Source organism: Temnothorax nylanderi, unplaced genomic scaffold, assembly GCF_030848795.1.
Source record: "Temnothorax nylanderi isolate EJ_2023f unplaced genomic scaffold, tnyl_v1.0 TNYL_tig0070_pilon, whole genome shotgun sequence".
NCBI classification, from domain to species: Eukaryota; Metazoa; Arthropoda; class Insecta; order Hymenoptera; family Formicidae; genus Temnothorax; species Temnothorax nylanderi.
This window is the reverse complement of record NW_027249132.1, coordinates 572,910-586,196: the sequence shown is the minus strand read 5'-3', so window position 1 is coordinate 586,196 and position 13,287 is coordinate 572,910. Positions and strand designations below refer to the sequence as shown.

The 13,287-nt window shown below is 41.5% G+C and overlaps 1 protein-coding gene across 2 annotated transcripts in view; it reads right to left on the bottom strand.

Annotated features, from left to right (window-relative positions):
* Nucleotides 1-1,259: 1,259 nt before the first annotated feature.
* Nucleotides 1,260-13,287, bottom strand: part of LOC139773851 (ankyrin repeat and SAM domain-containing protein 1A) — a 47,331-nt gene continuing 35,303 nt past the window's right edge. For both annotated transcript variants that reach the window (XM_071708626.1, XM_071708627.1), the window contains 6 exons: nucleotides 12,917-13,041; nucleotides 12,451-12,834; nucleotides 10,365-10,679; nucleotides 9,511-9,669; nucleotides 9,286-9,423; nucleotides 1,260-9,159 (listed from right to left, as the gene is read on the bottom strand). In XM_071708626.1, the coding sequence (XP_071564727.1) occupies nucleotides 8,542-9,159; nucleotides 9,286-9,423; nucleotides 9,511-9,669; nucleotides 10,365-10,679; nucleotides 12,451-12,834; nucleotides 12,917-13,041 (1,739 nt within the window). In that variant the 3' untranslated portion in view covers nucleotides 1,260-8,541. The remainder of the gene's footprint in view (nucleotides 9,160-9,285; nucleotides 9,424-9,510; nucleotides 9,670-10,364; nucleotides 10,680-12,450; nucleotides 12,835-12,916; nucleotides 13,042-13,287) is intronic.

Below are 13,287 nucleotides of genomic sequence, written 5' to 3'. Positions count from 1 at the left end.
ACGCGCTTGTTTGCACGCACCTGCGTATACATATAACAACGTCACGCACACACCGCGCGTTCGTTTATTTCTTTTGTTCCGCCCCGTAGCCAGGGGTGCTTGCTCGTGAGCGCGGGGGTGGTTCCGACAGCCGGAGAGAGAGAGACGTGTCAGATCGCGGTGATAAGCGGGACGAAAGTCAAGGATGTGGAACGCGCGCTGTAATATCTGGATTCGTTACGAAAACGATTTGTCATATCGAAATCCTGCAAATTATATCGCCATGCGCCCTTATTTCGACTATACGAACTCCTTTTTCTTTATATCACGCGATAATGACATGGAAATATTCTCGAGGGAATGCTCCGAGGATTTTCTCTCTTTTTTTCTTTTCAGAATTATTGTTTGATATTTTCTCGTTTTCTTTTATTCCCGTATCGAATATTCCCATAATTTTCTAAGATTTTTGCATTATTATACGTACTTCGCTGGTTCGATAGTAATATTTTAAAATAATATTTCTGAAGTTCAGCTTGGCGCAATTGTTGTATAGCCCAAGAAAATCCCAGAGTTTTGTTTTTACTACTGCAGTTTGTAATTGCGTTCCCGATGAAAGCCACGGGAAAGTTCCGCTGTCTCAGGTGTCAAGACTTGGGTGCGGACTAACTTTCTGAAGACGTAGCCGGCTTGCCAATTGATTCTCAGCACTTTCTCGACCAATTTTAACGACGAAACTTCCGGGCTTCCTATTATTTTGCTGCGTTTCACCGGTACGATTTTAGGTTTGTTTGGGAAGATAATAGGCAAGCCTGCCCGCCGCGCTGCCATGGCAAGAGAGGCCCGCATCGTATAACAATTTACTGGCTAATCGAAAAACTTTGTTAAGACTGTGAAACTTGGTTAATTAGCATCTTTACCGAACTGCCTGCTTACCTTGCGGACCGGTTCCGTCGGTCGGAAAAGGAAGGAAGAAATTATACAAAGTACAAGCTGCATTATCGATTCCGCGACTAACAATGCCAATTCTACTCGGAAGAAGTTAGGGTCGCCCGTAGCGCGACTATATTCTCTAAAGAATAAACGTCGTCCTAGCTGTTCATCAGCAAGAATCGTAAATGAATTTTCCTTAATACACAACAAGTAAATTTAGCGAGAGACAATGGGGTAATCGAATAGATCAACGTTTAAATGAATCAACTCAATCAGATTTGAAGTAGGTCAGTTAGGAGAAGATCAGGAGAGAAGCTGGTCTAAGGCTCAAATGAAAACACGCAACGATGTTCCGCAAAGTATCTGTTTTATTTTCTTCAAGGCGTTATAGATATCCAGGGAATAATCTCTTTCTCATATATATATATCATTCTAGTAAACATGAACAATAATAAATATAATGTATACAAGAACGTAGGGGGGAGGGGCAGTTTGCGTCTAATCAGGCTGCTCGGTATAAAATAGCGCATTTATTATATGGCATTCTCGGCAACAGTTCCATACGGATTTGTTCCTTTTTGATTTCAAAAGACACCGACCGTTCGTGTGTCTTTTTCTCTCTCCCTCTCTATCTCTCTTTCTCGTTCTCTCGCTCTCATTCTCGCTCTCTCTTTCTCTATATATTTTGAGTACGTACTTACACTCGACCGCACAAATCCTGTCCTCGACTCGTCGCCGGACTTCTCGAGTGTGCGCGCGCGCGCGCGCGCGCGAGATCGTAAAGCGTACATAAATATTCATAGCGCGAAGTTTTCCCGACGAATACCCTATTCACCCTTGTCCGCCGGTGTCTGAGAGTCTGCGACTTCGCCGGGTCCGACGTCGAGGAGAACCGACGACGTCGTGTCGGTTTTCGCATATCGCACGGTCCTACGATTAGCGAATACAATACTCCTCTTTATTGTTCAACCGCGAATCTTCAGAATACACAACGATCAAGCCACTATTCCCTGCCACATCATATAGTCGGAAATATTCCGAGATCGATCATTGTTTAGCGCTTTGACACCTACGAAGGGGAAGGTAGGAATGTGATGTGGTCGTTATATATGTATATTTGATCTCTGATATTAGATGTTTAAAATTTTATCTGCGCGTTTTTCCGTGATAAAAATACAAATTATATATATATATAATTCAATAGATATCGTATACTTATATCAAAAAATCGTATGCTTATATATGTAAAATGGAAATTATTTTAATATTTCACACGCGTAAGCTGATCCCACTTTATCACACATCCCCACTTTCCTCTACCAATTGCAGCGTATCGTGAAACCACGATAATGATGTTCCCCGTGGTATATACAAATAGTATAGAATCTTTCGTCCTGTTTCCAAACGGTAGCGAATTATGCCCATTAAAAGGCGAGAAAAATCTATCGCCTCTCTACGCTAAGAATCGACCGCTTCAGCGATACGCGACATAAATGCAATTAAGTGGTGATTGCAATTACATCGTCTTTTTTTTTTGTAAAAGTATTTAGCGTAAACTCACGCTCGCGTTATTGCCAAAATCTCGAGCAAATGATGATTGCGCCATAACCACAAATGCTGTCGAATGCCATTGCGTAACGATAAACGGATGACTCGTGGAAAAACTTAGGTATAATATTTCCTTCAATGGCGCGCGGCGTGACGGATAGGATAGTGATCTTTGCTGCCGCTACTTCTCTAACAGATATATCTCCGTATAACTATCGACTATCTATCAGCCCTTTCGCGCAAGTGTTACAACTACTCGTGAAGTTTGAACACTCCGTATACACACGTGTTGACAAATTGCGCAATGCGCACTACAATACGGATTGTTCCCATAAAAATGATTTGAGATAATTGAGCTAAAAGAAGTGAGATTTAACATGGTTCTTCGTCTCTTTTTGATTCTGTGCCCAAACAGAGAGAGAAATCGTTCAAATTTCAGTTAACTTGAACTAATATTTATGAGAGTATCGCTGTGTATGAGACAGAAAAAGCAGAGTTATATCCAATTTTTTTTTTTTTAAATATCATTCGCGCTACATTCGGAAAAGCGTGACCGCTTTCCGTTCCAGCGATCACGGCATTTCGCGCCGTGACATTTCAACTTTTAAATCGCTTCTGGTTCGCTTATTTTACATTTATTCTTGCTATATACACTTCTACATATGCGTATATGTGAATATTCATTTTCCACATTTCGTTCTTCTGGCCCAATTATTCGTCTACTTTCGAAAAGGATTGAATTTTATATCATCTCGGCATTCCTTTAATGCAATCTTGAATGTATTTAGAAGATACAAGCCGTACAACACACTTGATCTCTTCAACGAGAATTTCTATCGAAGATCAGAAATTTACACAGTATAGCTTAGCACTCTATAATAGAGAATGGCGCTAATAAAAAGTCATTTCAATGTATATGCGCAACGATTTAAGTGATACAGATAGGTAGATCATGTTTTTGTCTTACGCAAGCGACAGATATATTTCTTTTTCGTGGATACCAATTTAAAATTAGTACGATCGTTATAGCTGACTAAATTATTATTGCACGAAGAGCTGAAACGTAACAATTATTAAGAGTAATTAACGTTAATTAGCAAATATAATTATTTTTTTCGGCAGTGAAAAATATTTTTAATTTGGCACCTACTACCAGCCTTGTTGCAAAAATTGATAGTCGCGTTCGAGGCGAATCTGCGCGCACATATTTTCGAGTCTCCGACTTTGTGGATGGATTTGAAATCGAAAATCTACGTGATCACGATCTGAAGTAGAATCGACGAAAATAGTTGCGAGATACCTAACCAGCTAACGAACAGCAGTATAATACGTTACATTAATGAAGAATACGAATACGATTCTTAAAAGCGCTAAATCCTCCGCCTTTCCATCTATGTTTTATATACATTTGAAAAGTGTAGAAGATCAATATATCGCTGGGATCGGATGTGGAGTGAAGCGAAACCGATGAGACGTGGCTTTTTAAAGTGTTGACGGCGTCAGGGATTACGTGAAAATACGAACTCACCGAAATTATAACCGGTCTCAAACCTTATATCGATCGAAATTATTCGACGCGCCCGATACGGAGCGCCAGAGACGAGAGTACATATGTTTGCAATTACCTAAGCTAGTTAATAATTAACCGCGCACTCAGCCGCGATAACGCGCCGTCAACTATGCGGATGCAAATTGCGATTTTCAGCCGGCCGCATTACACGAGCGGAGAACGGCCAAAAGAAAAAGTTAGCGTTCGCACGTAAAAACATGTATCTGTTTCGAGGAATGCCGCTCTTTTTTCGCTGCATCTTTGTGCGCGCATTACTCCACACACATTCATCTCGCTTCACGAGCCCTTACTGGCGCAGGTACGCGGATTAATACCGGGGAATATATCATTTTTCGGAATTAATAACTTTTCCGGGACTAGAGATCAACTCGTATAGAGAGTTCGTATATTAAAAAGTACAGAAGTTTCGTGCTCCGAAATATTAACTCCCGGCTTTAATATCCTTGCTTGCGCGAAAATCAGGAACAGTTGCATTTCACGTGTAACGATCCGCGAAATGCATCCAACTATGGCCTTAAAAGCGCACGAATTCGCGCTCGCGGCCGGAACGAAGGTAATATCGACAACTGTACACATATTTTTTTTCTATTTACCATACAAAGAACTGCGGATACGCTACCACCGGAATCAGTTTACAGCGATTCGCATTTACGCATGTAATTAAACCGCCATTGTCAAAATCTGTATTGTATAATCCGCATTTTTGAATGGTCGGCCTTATTACACATAAAATAACAACGTTGTAACAAAAAAAATCATGTTTTTATTGCCAGCCTTCAATGAATAATAACAAAAAATATACAGAAATAATAAGTTCATAAATTATGATGTCATGATATAATTTTAGAGAATGCCGTTCTTGCGATACTATTTATTTATCTAAAGCTCTATTCAAGAGAACATAAATACATATTAGCGAATTGCACTGTTACGAGGACCTTTGTGGAATTAACCGACGACGGTGTCAAAACGCATTTGCTATGCAAATTTGATTGGAGTAAAGCAAACGAAACTCTCACGTTTATAGGATTGACGTGCATGCGATAAATACATTCGATTATGTAATTACACACGACACCACGTCCATACAAAATTAATAAACTTGACAAAAATAGCGGTGCTGTTAATAATAATTCTAGCGTTAATTCCGTTAAAATTATACAACATGCAATTATGCATTTATGAAAGCATAACTTTATATCATAAGAAATTGTATTCCTAATAACGAATTATATTAAAGAACAATCGATATGCTACGGTAATCGTCAAATATACAAATCACAATGATAAAGGGATCACTCACAATCTCTTTGGTATATCAATGGAAGAAACTGATTCGCGGTGGTCCGTGTAATTTCTATATATACAATGTATATATGTACACATTCTAAAAATCGTATATAATATCAACAGCATAAATCTTATACTGTTATCGCGGTACCAACGGGCACCAAGGTTTAAACTCCATACCTTTGTGATAAACCGCAGTGGCGAGGCACTGCCTTTAATATCCCAACGGTAATCCGTAACGAGCAAAATGTTTTCGCTTGTTCTTGCTTGGTCCGTGAATCTTTGTGTGCTATTTTGCGTTTTACATCTTTTAAAACCCATCGTGGTACCAAAAGTGATCAATATCGATCGGATTGATCCCATTGTCTCAGCGAGCTTGTCTTCCAGACAGATATAATTACGCGTATATAAAAGAAAGGACGATACGAGGAGTAAATCACCGTCCAAATATATATATACTCACACTATATATTAATTTTGTAATATTTAAGTATTAAACAGCAGTCTATACTAATACATTTTTTATTTTTATTAATATTTCTTTTTATTAATATTGGCCGGTGGCTTACCTCTCATAATTACCGAGAAATGTGCGTTTGTCAGTCATATAAGTGTATAAGTATTATATCCAAAAATGGAAAAGGGAAGTTATTGTTCTCTGCTTCCTGCCATGTATTTTCCTGAAAGACAAACAGCGAGATCGAATCGAGAGTGTATACACGATGGGCTCACGCATTGGCACTATTTTCAATTGCTTGCGCGTTTCCGTTGCACGAATTCGCAGGCGAACAAATCGATGGAATTTGCTCGCTGCTGTGAAAAAAAAAAACACCATCGTGCGGTCACATCAGTGACGAAATTATCTTCTACGTGTTACGTACCTGCTTCGCCTCCTCGTTTTCTACACGATATATTTTAAATGGTACCTGTCGACATCGATAGAACATGCTCCCTACCGATACTACTCACTAAACATAGCTGCTAAACATGAATACATCAAATGCGTAGAATACTTAGTTACATTATCGCGGTGAAGGAAAATTCCGCCGTCGATGTCCATGGCTGTTCCGTAGATATCTTATAATCATTAATGCATAATGAACTACGTTGTAAATGCGATAAATACAAAGTGTGCGTACTATCGAGGTGGTGATGATGGTGTATCGTTTTGGCAGTTTGTCAGTTTTTTCTTCCCTCGCGACGGCTCGATAAATTCTGTTTAATTTTCTGTCTTTTCGCATAACATTTCTCGCACGTATATAAGTGTGTGTCTGTGTGTATGTATATTATGTATATGCATATTTATATTTTATACTTCTTTGGTTTAGATGAGAGAACATACGAAGAGAGGACGTGTCTAAGTCTACATAAAGTTTCGTTTCGCTGTAGCTTCTTCCCTTTATACGTCGTCGATTGTACGAGATAGATATATATATATATATATATCGTTAAACTACCTAACAGGTAGTCTTGCAAGATAGCTACCTCAGGTCCTTTAGGCCCGCTCGTAGTAAAAATGGAACAATATCCACGCGTTATCCACGCGCACGCTGTTATCAATATAATGCCATGATGTCGGACTTATGTGAACCGATCAACTTCGATATATATCATAGATTTCTAGTTACATCATAGACGGAAAAGAAAAAGACATTTAACAATGCTTTTTCTTAAATAGAGATGATGTATAGTGGATACTCTGAGTTGCGATCAATCGCGACACGTTTTTTTTTTCTTATTTCCTGCTTTTCAACGGGTAGCATTCGAGTATCAAATAAAATTCGATAGATATTCGATGCTGCGTTCGCACATATCCTTGTCCGCGAGGTTCTCGCCGGGTAAATATATTAAAATTCTTCTCTCTTTCGATCTAGTTTTTTTTTCTTTCTATATTATACATTACACTAAAATCGCGAAATATAAAACGAGATAAGGACTCTCAGTCTTGGAGAATAAAATGTCGAAGAAACGGTGGCAACTCGAAATCGGAACTTGGGAACGGGGGGGGAATGAAAAATCACGAAGAGAGCACGGGCGCAGCGGGGGAGGAGGGGGGAGCACGGAACGGATTCGTTGGTCGCCGTTAACGTTTACGAGGGATCGATATTGAGCATTGGTGCGCTTATTAGCGCCGTCGCACCTTTTCTTTCGCGTCCCTTCCTTTCCCGTGATCCGATGGCGAATGTCAACGTGTTCTATGCCACAAAAATAGCACTTTCAAGAGACAAATAAACGCCCGACACACGTGTATCGGGCGAAAAATCGAAACCGCCGAGCCTATCCGCGACAGATTAAAGCTGCACATTGAAAATTGCACATCCAACATTATTGTAGCGATTTTTACGCCTCGCTAAAATAATATCGCGGTGAGCGCATCCACGCTCGCTCCCGTTGTATCGTTAATGACGTAATAATACTGCTTACTTTAACGGCGCGTCCTAAGGAAGAAAGATCTAACGCGATTCATTGTGTCCGCCGGAAGTGCGCGCAGTGAACGATCGCTTACTTGTCTCGATGAATCACCTCGGCCAATGCGCGTCTCGCATGGCACTCAAGATCAAGATCACAGCGTCAAGCGTCATTATTGTAAAATCAGTCGAATGTCAATCTGAAGGTGCGGAACGTAGCGAGGAACGGCGATGTTACTTACCTTCGTCGTTCTCGAGGCCATATACCATTCGTCATCCCATAATACCGAAATTCCATAAAAGCTTCTGCCTTCCGGCGGTGAATGTACATACACGAGTGCGCCCCATCGAAAATACATACGCCATATTGGCGTAATGACCAAATCCAGTCGCATAAAAAGACATAATAAAAGACATTCGTTCCTTCTTACGCGTCAAGGAACTATACTAGTTATGGTAATCGCATAATTCCGATTAATCAATCGATCAACCTTCAATCAATCGAGAGAATATCGTTTGCATTTTTGCAATCGATATTAATCTCAAAATCGCGAGAGACGCGTATATACATGATGCTTCGGTTAATTCTTTATGCAAACTTTGCGAGTAAGAACGAAATATTGCCATCCCACGTTCATTGTAAATGCCACTAAATATGTTTCTAAATTGAAAGATTGGAAAATCGTTATAACATGTCTATGACGCTAGAAGATCTCTGTCATTCGTGTCGATGTGAAGGCGACGCGTTTCCATCAATATCGAACGCCACACAATCATGTATCGCGAGGTATCATGCATTTTGACTCAATATACAGCTTATAGCTCCTCGGAGAGCGCGATCGGAGCTCTGGAACCGGGCTTCATGTCCTTCACTCCGATACCGATGTCGTCCACCGGCGCCGGGGCTAACTTCAATTGATTACCGTTTACCTTGATGTCGTTGACGGAATGAGAACGGCCGTGGATGACCAAAGGCTTAGTGGCCTGATTAGTGGTGCTGTTCAAGTTAGAGCTGGTGATCGAGTTCGCGCTGGGGGTCGAGGCGGAATTCGAGCTGGGATTGCAGTTCGCGGTGGTGGTCGTCGTCGAGCTGGAACTGGAGTTGGAGTTACTGTCCTGAGTCGGATTTGGATTAACGGTATGGAGATTTGGATTGGGTATGGACTTCGATCTCGATTTCATCTTGGGATTCGCGCACGACGTGGAATTGAGAATCATGGTATGATCCGCGTCACGACCGGCGGGATCGGACGTGGAGTCGGGAGACACGGACATTTTGGCGGGCGTCGTTGACTTTGACGATCCAGCGAGCGTTGCTAGTTGATTGGCAGATTGGGACCGAATAGCGTGGCCGCCGAGCTTATCCTTCAATGCCATTTGATAAGCTACCTCGAAAGCCTGACCCAGAGTCAGAATGACTTCTGTCGCTTGATCCTGTAACGGAATGACGGAGCTTCGTACGTCCGAGCGTCAAATAAAATCGTAGAAAATGTATACGAACAAGATATGCAAAAAGTTTAAGCGGTTTTTCCCTTGGTTCTTGATAAAATAGATATTTACCATCGTTGGCACGCAAAATACATGACAAAAGTGCGTGCGACTGGCGTGGTCCTTCGTGATATACGCGAAGTGAGTAAGATCGTCAGCATCTTGGCAGGCGCAGTGAATGTTACGTATCTCGTGCTCGCATATCGGTTCCTATAGCATCAGTCGTAAAAAAACATGCCCTTCTATATTTTTGTTTTACACGTACAAAGTGTTTGATACGACAAAAAAGAACCTTACATTAGTTAACGTGTTGAGAAAACGAACGCCACGATAAGAAATCGCCAGCATAATGTCAGGGGTGATTCTAGGTTCTCGAAAGGTCTTCTTCAGCTTCTGTATTGACTTTTTCGTCGACTCGGTGCCGCGTAATTCCTTGACGACGGTGGAGCCCAGATACTGTATTATTTATAAACAGAAAGAGCTTTTTTTCCCAAGAAAGACAACAAATGATTTGGGCGAAGTTTTTAGGGATCACGCGGTTTACAAGAGTGTTCTGCAATTACTATTTAAATATTCTGAATACAATTCTGCATATAAATGGATTCTCTCTTGGATTGGAATATTCCGATGGATTAATAGACAGGACAATTTTCTGCACGAAGCCTCTATTACCGCATCCTACGAATTAACTATAATCACGGTCGGCCTTGAAGCGATTTAACGAGTGTCATAATTCACTCGTCATACATAATTAACAGAATAAGACAATAGGCAAGTTCAAGAGAACCTTATAAAGACATAAAATTATAGAAACTTACAATATCTTACTTGTTTAAAAAAATGCTGATGGTAGTTTAATATAATATCTTTTAAATAAAACATTTTTCGTGCACAATCCACAGTTTCATACGTCAAACTATATCATAGCAAAAGACAAAAGATACGATATATACAAAAGTTTCTCGTATGCAATAGTTGCGGAAGAAAATTTGCCATTCAAATAGTTTTAACGATTGGTCGATCTGGCATATCGGAAGTGAATGCTACTCGTTACGTTTAGAAAATAAATAGCGAAATGTATTTCTTCTTTTCTTTTCAGCAATATACCGATGATAGAAAGGCAACGTATAAAAGCGGGAGGCAAAACTTACGTTAGCGACGTACGTGACGCAGCCGGTGACCAGAGCCTTCGCCTGATGCCTCCATTGTGTCTTGAGAGTGGAGGGCACCCCGAAGAGCAGCTCGGACGGAGCCCTGATCTCGAGCTGTTCCGGCGCCGAAATCGCCCCATTATGCGAACTGGGTCGCTGGGGTGGTTGAGGCGCCGGCCTGTTTTTGCGGTGCCTTAATGTGCCCGTGGCCGTCGAATTCGTGCCACTGGTTATCGACGTGCCTCCGTTACCCTCCGCCGTTGCTTCCGGCAATTTCTCCCGTATCTCCTCCTTCAGCTGCTGTATGTTCGTCTTCTACGGAAATAACATCGCGCAACCGGATTTGAGAGAGCCGATCCTCGCATCATCCGAACGGATCATCCGGCCGACGATCCTGAATTTGTTCGGGGGGTTGACGCGTGGTTTAGATCGTTTGTTCGCGAAATACGTAATCTTTTGTGCTTTAAATGTGAACTGCGACGCAATAACTATATATAAAACAGATAATAATAAATTTTCGTCTGTGTTATTTATAACAAGTGCAGATATGTATGTTTCGACAAATTTTTTATTATTGCAGAAAAATATTCAAATTGTTTGAATTTACCGTCTCTCTCGTGCAATCATTGCAAAAAATTGCATACCAAAGCAGAGTTTTTTACATTCCCTCTTACAGATAAATACCAATTTCCGTGCAATTCCGAATAGAGACTGCCATGTCTGCCCCGAGGTTGCAATTTCTCTGGCAGATATTTTTTTATAGCTTTATCATGACAAGAATCTGCTGGACCGACTGGCTTTAACGAAACGCTAGGCTATGTGCAATGTAAAAAAAAAAAGGAAAAAATATTGTGCCATCCAACTTTTACACGCGGCCATATTACCAAGTCCCGAAATTCGTCCCGAGTTTCCTTTGTGCAACGTGTAATTACCTTCGTAAACGCATTGTGTTGTAAACCATTACACCAGAAAGAAACCTTTTACCGGCTGTGCCAAAATACGCCGCATCATGTGGCATCGATAGTCGCGATATTTCAGCTATTGCAAACAAATTGGATTCGAGTCGGGCGGGTGCGACACTCGAATTCGGATTACAACCCGAATCGTTCGCTCCATCTGGCCCCTGCATATAATTCCGGGTATTGCTATTGCGACAAATTGCAGAAGACTCGAGCGAAAGGGAGGTGAAATGAAAACGCGAGAGTGATAGAGTGATAGAGAAAGAGAAAGAGTGGGAGAGAACATGTGAAATTCGAATGTTGGAGAGCGTATGGACTGCACGAAAATCCGCGGGCGTTACCAACGAGAGTGTCGGAGTCAAACTATGGTTCGTCGGGTTCGATAGCTGTGAAAAATCACGGGAGAGGAAGAGACCGGCAGAAAAGGCAGAGGAGAGACCAATTTGTCGGGATTATCGAGGATATGCGAGGATGACGCGAACGAATCCAGTTGCCGGACACGTTTACGAGATTTAATGAACTAATTAAGAGAATACTAGTGGGGGAGATGCGGGTGAACAGCGAGATGTGCTTATCGACGCCTGACACGGTGAAGGCACCCGAACAAAAAGCATTGAGAGGCGCTCGAACGATCGTCTCGGAGAAAATACACATGTATACGCATGCATCACAATACCGAGCCTCCAATTAGCCACGATATTTACATTATGACGCGATCGAGCTTGCCACATCACCGCCCGCTCTCGACTCCGCTGCGTCCTACCCTCGCCGGCGAAGTGTACGCTCTTGTCAGACACACCCGTTGAACGTATTATCTTCGTTCACCGATCCTGTCAATGTATCGATTCGCAAGACGACTAAACATTTTGCTACTTAATTTATCGATAGAAAAATTTATTTTCTGCGTTGTATATACGCTTTATGCTATTTCTCGATATTTTGTAATAAATAAGCGTACTTAACTTTTTGTAATTTTGATTTGTGCTGATCTCTATCGATTATTTGTATCAAAGGTGCGCAGATTGTTTTAAAGGAGCACGGAATATTTTTAAGAGCGTTTTATTGACAGAAAAAGGAATTAATTTTGCATCACGATAATATCAGAAGCAAATAAATCTGTCACTTACCAGGGTGTTGAGGTCCTTATTCAAGTCTTCCAAGTTCGCGCCCGTGCCGTTTCGTGTTTGCGCGCGTGCACTATTCGGACCACTCACGGATGCAAGGATGCGTTTGCGATGCGCCGGCTTCTGGATCTCGAGGACTGCCGCCAGCTCGACCTCCCAGATCCGTTTAACCCGATCCATATCGGTGTACAGGTGCTTCCTGAACGTCTCCGCATAATTTTCCATGCGAATGCTCTTTAGCCACTCCTCCACCGATTGGCCGTGACCGCCGCCGCTACGCTTTTCCACTCGTTTGTTCAGCAAACCGGCCGCGTCCATGATCAGAGCCCGTTCCTGATCACTGCTGATCCCCATGTCGCACAAATCCGACTCGTCCAACACCCCGTTCTGCAATCGCGCGCAATTAAACGATTTCCCGCATGTCTCTCGATCGCAATCGCACAATGCGTGACGCATTGTCTATACTCACTATGAACTCGAGATCGTCGTAGCCGTAGTTAATAAAGAGAGACTCGTAATCCGCGAAACCCAAGCTGGACAGCCACTGGCCCACAGTTGTGGAAACGATGGGACTGCTGCTGTCTGAACTTAAACCTAAGATACAGGAAATGAAGAAATATTTTTCTATAACTTCATCGTGACGCTAATCTGTCAGATCAATCGCTTTAAAGATATATTAAAATACGTTAAAATATGCGCGCTGTTAAAAGAAGTATATTTTAGTTACGTAAAAAATAAAGTAAAATAATTTTTCTAAAATAATAATTCCTCGAAAAAATATGCGAGTATACACTATACACGTTACATGAACTTGAGTTCGAGAAATCGTTCAAGATCAAT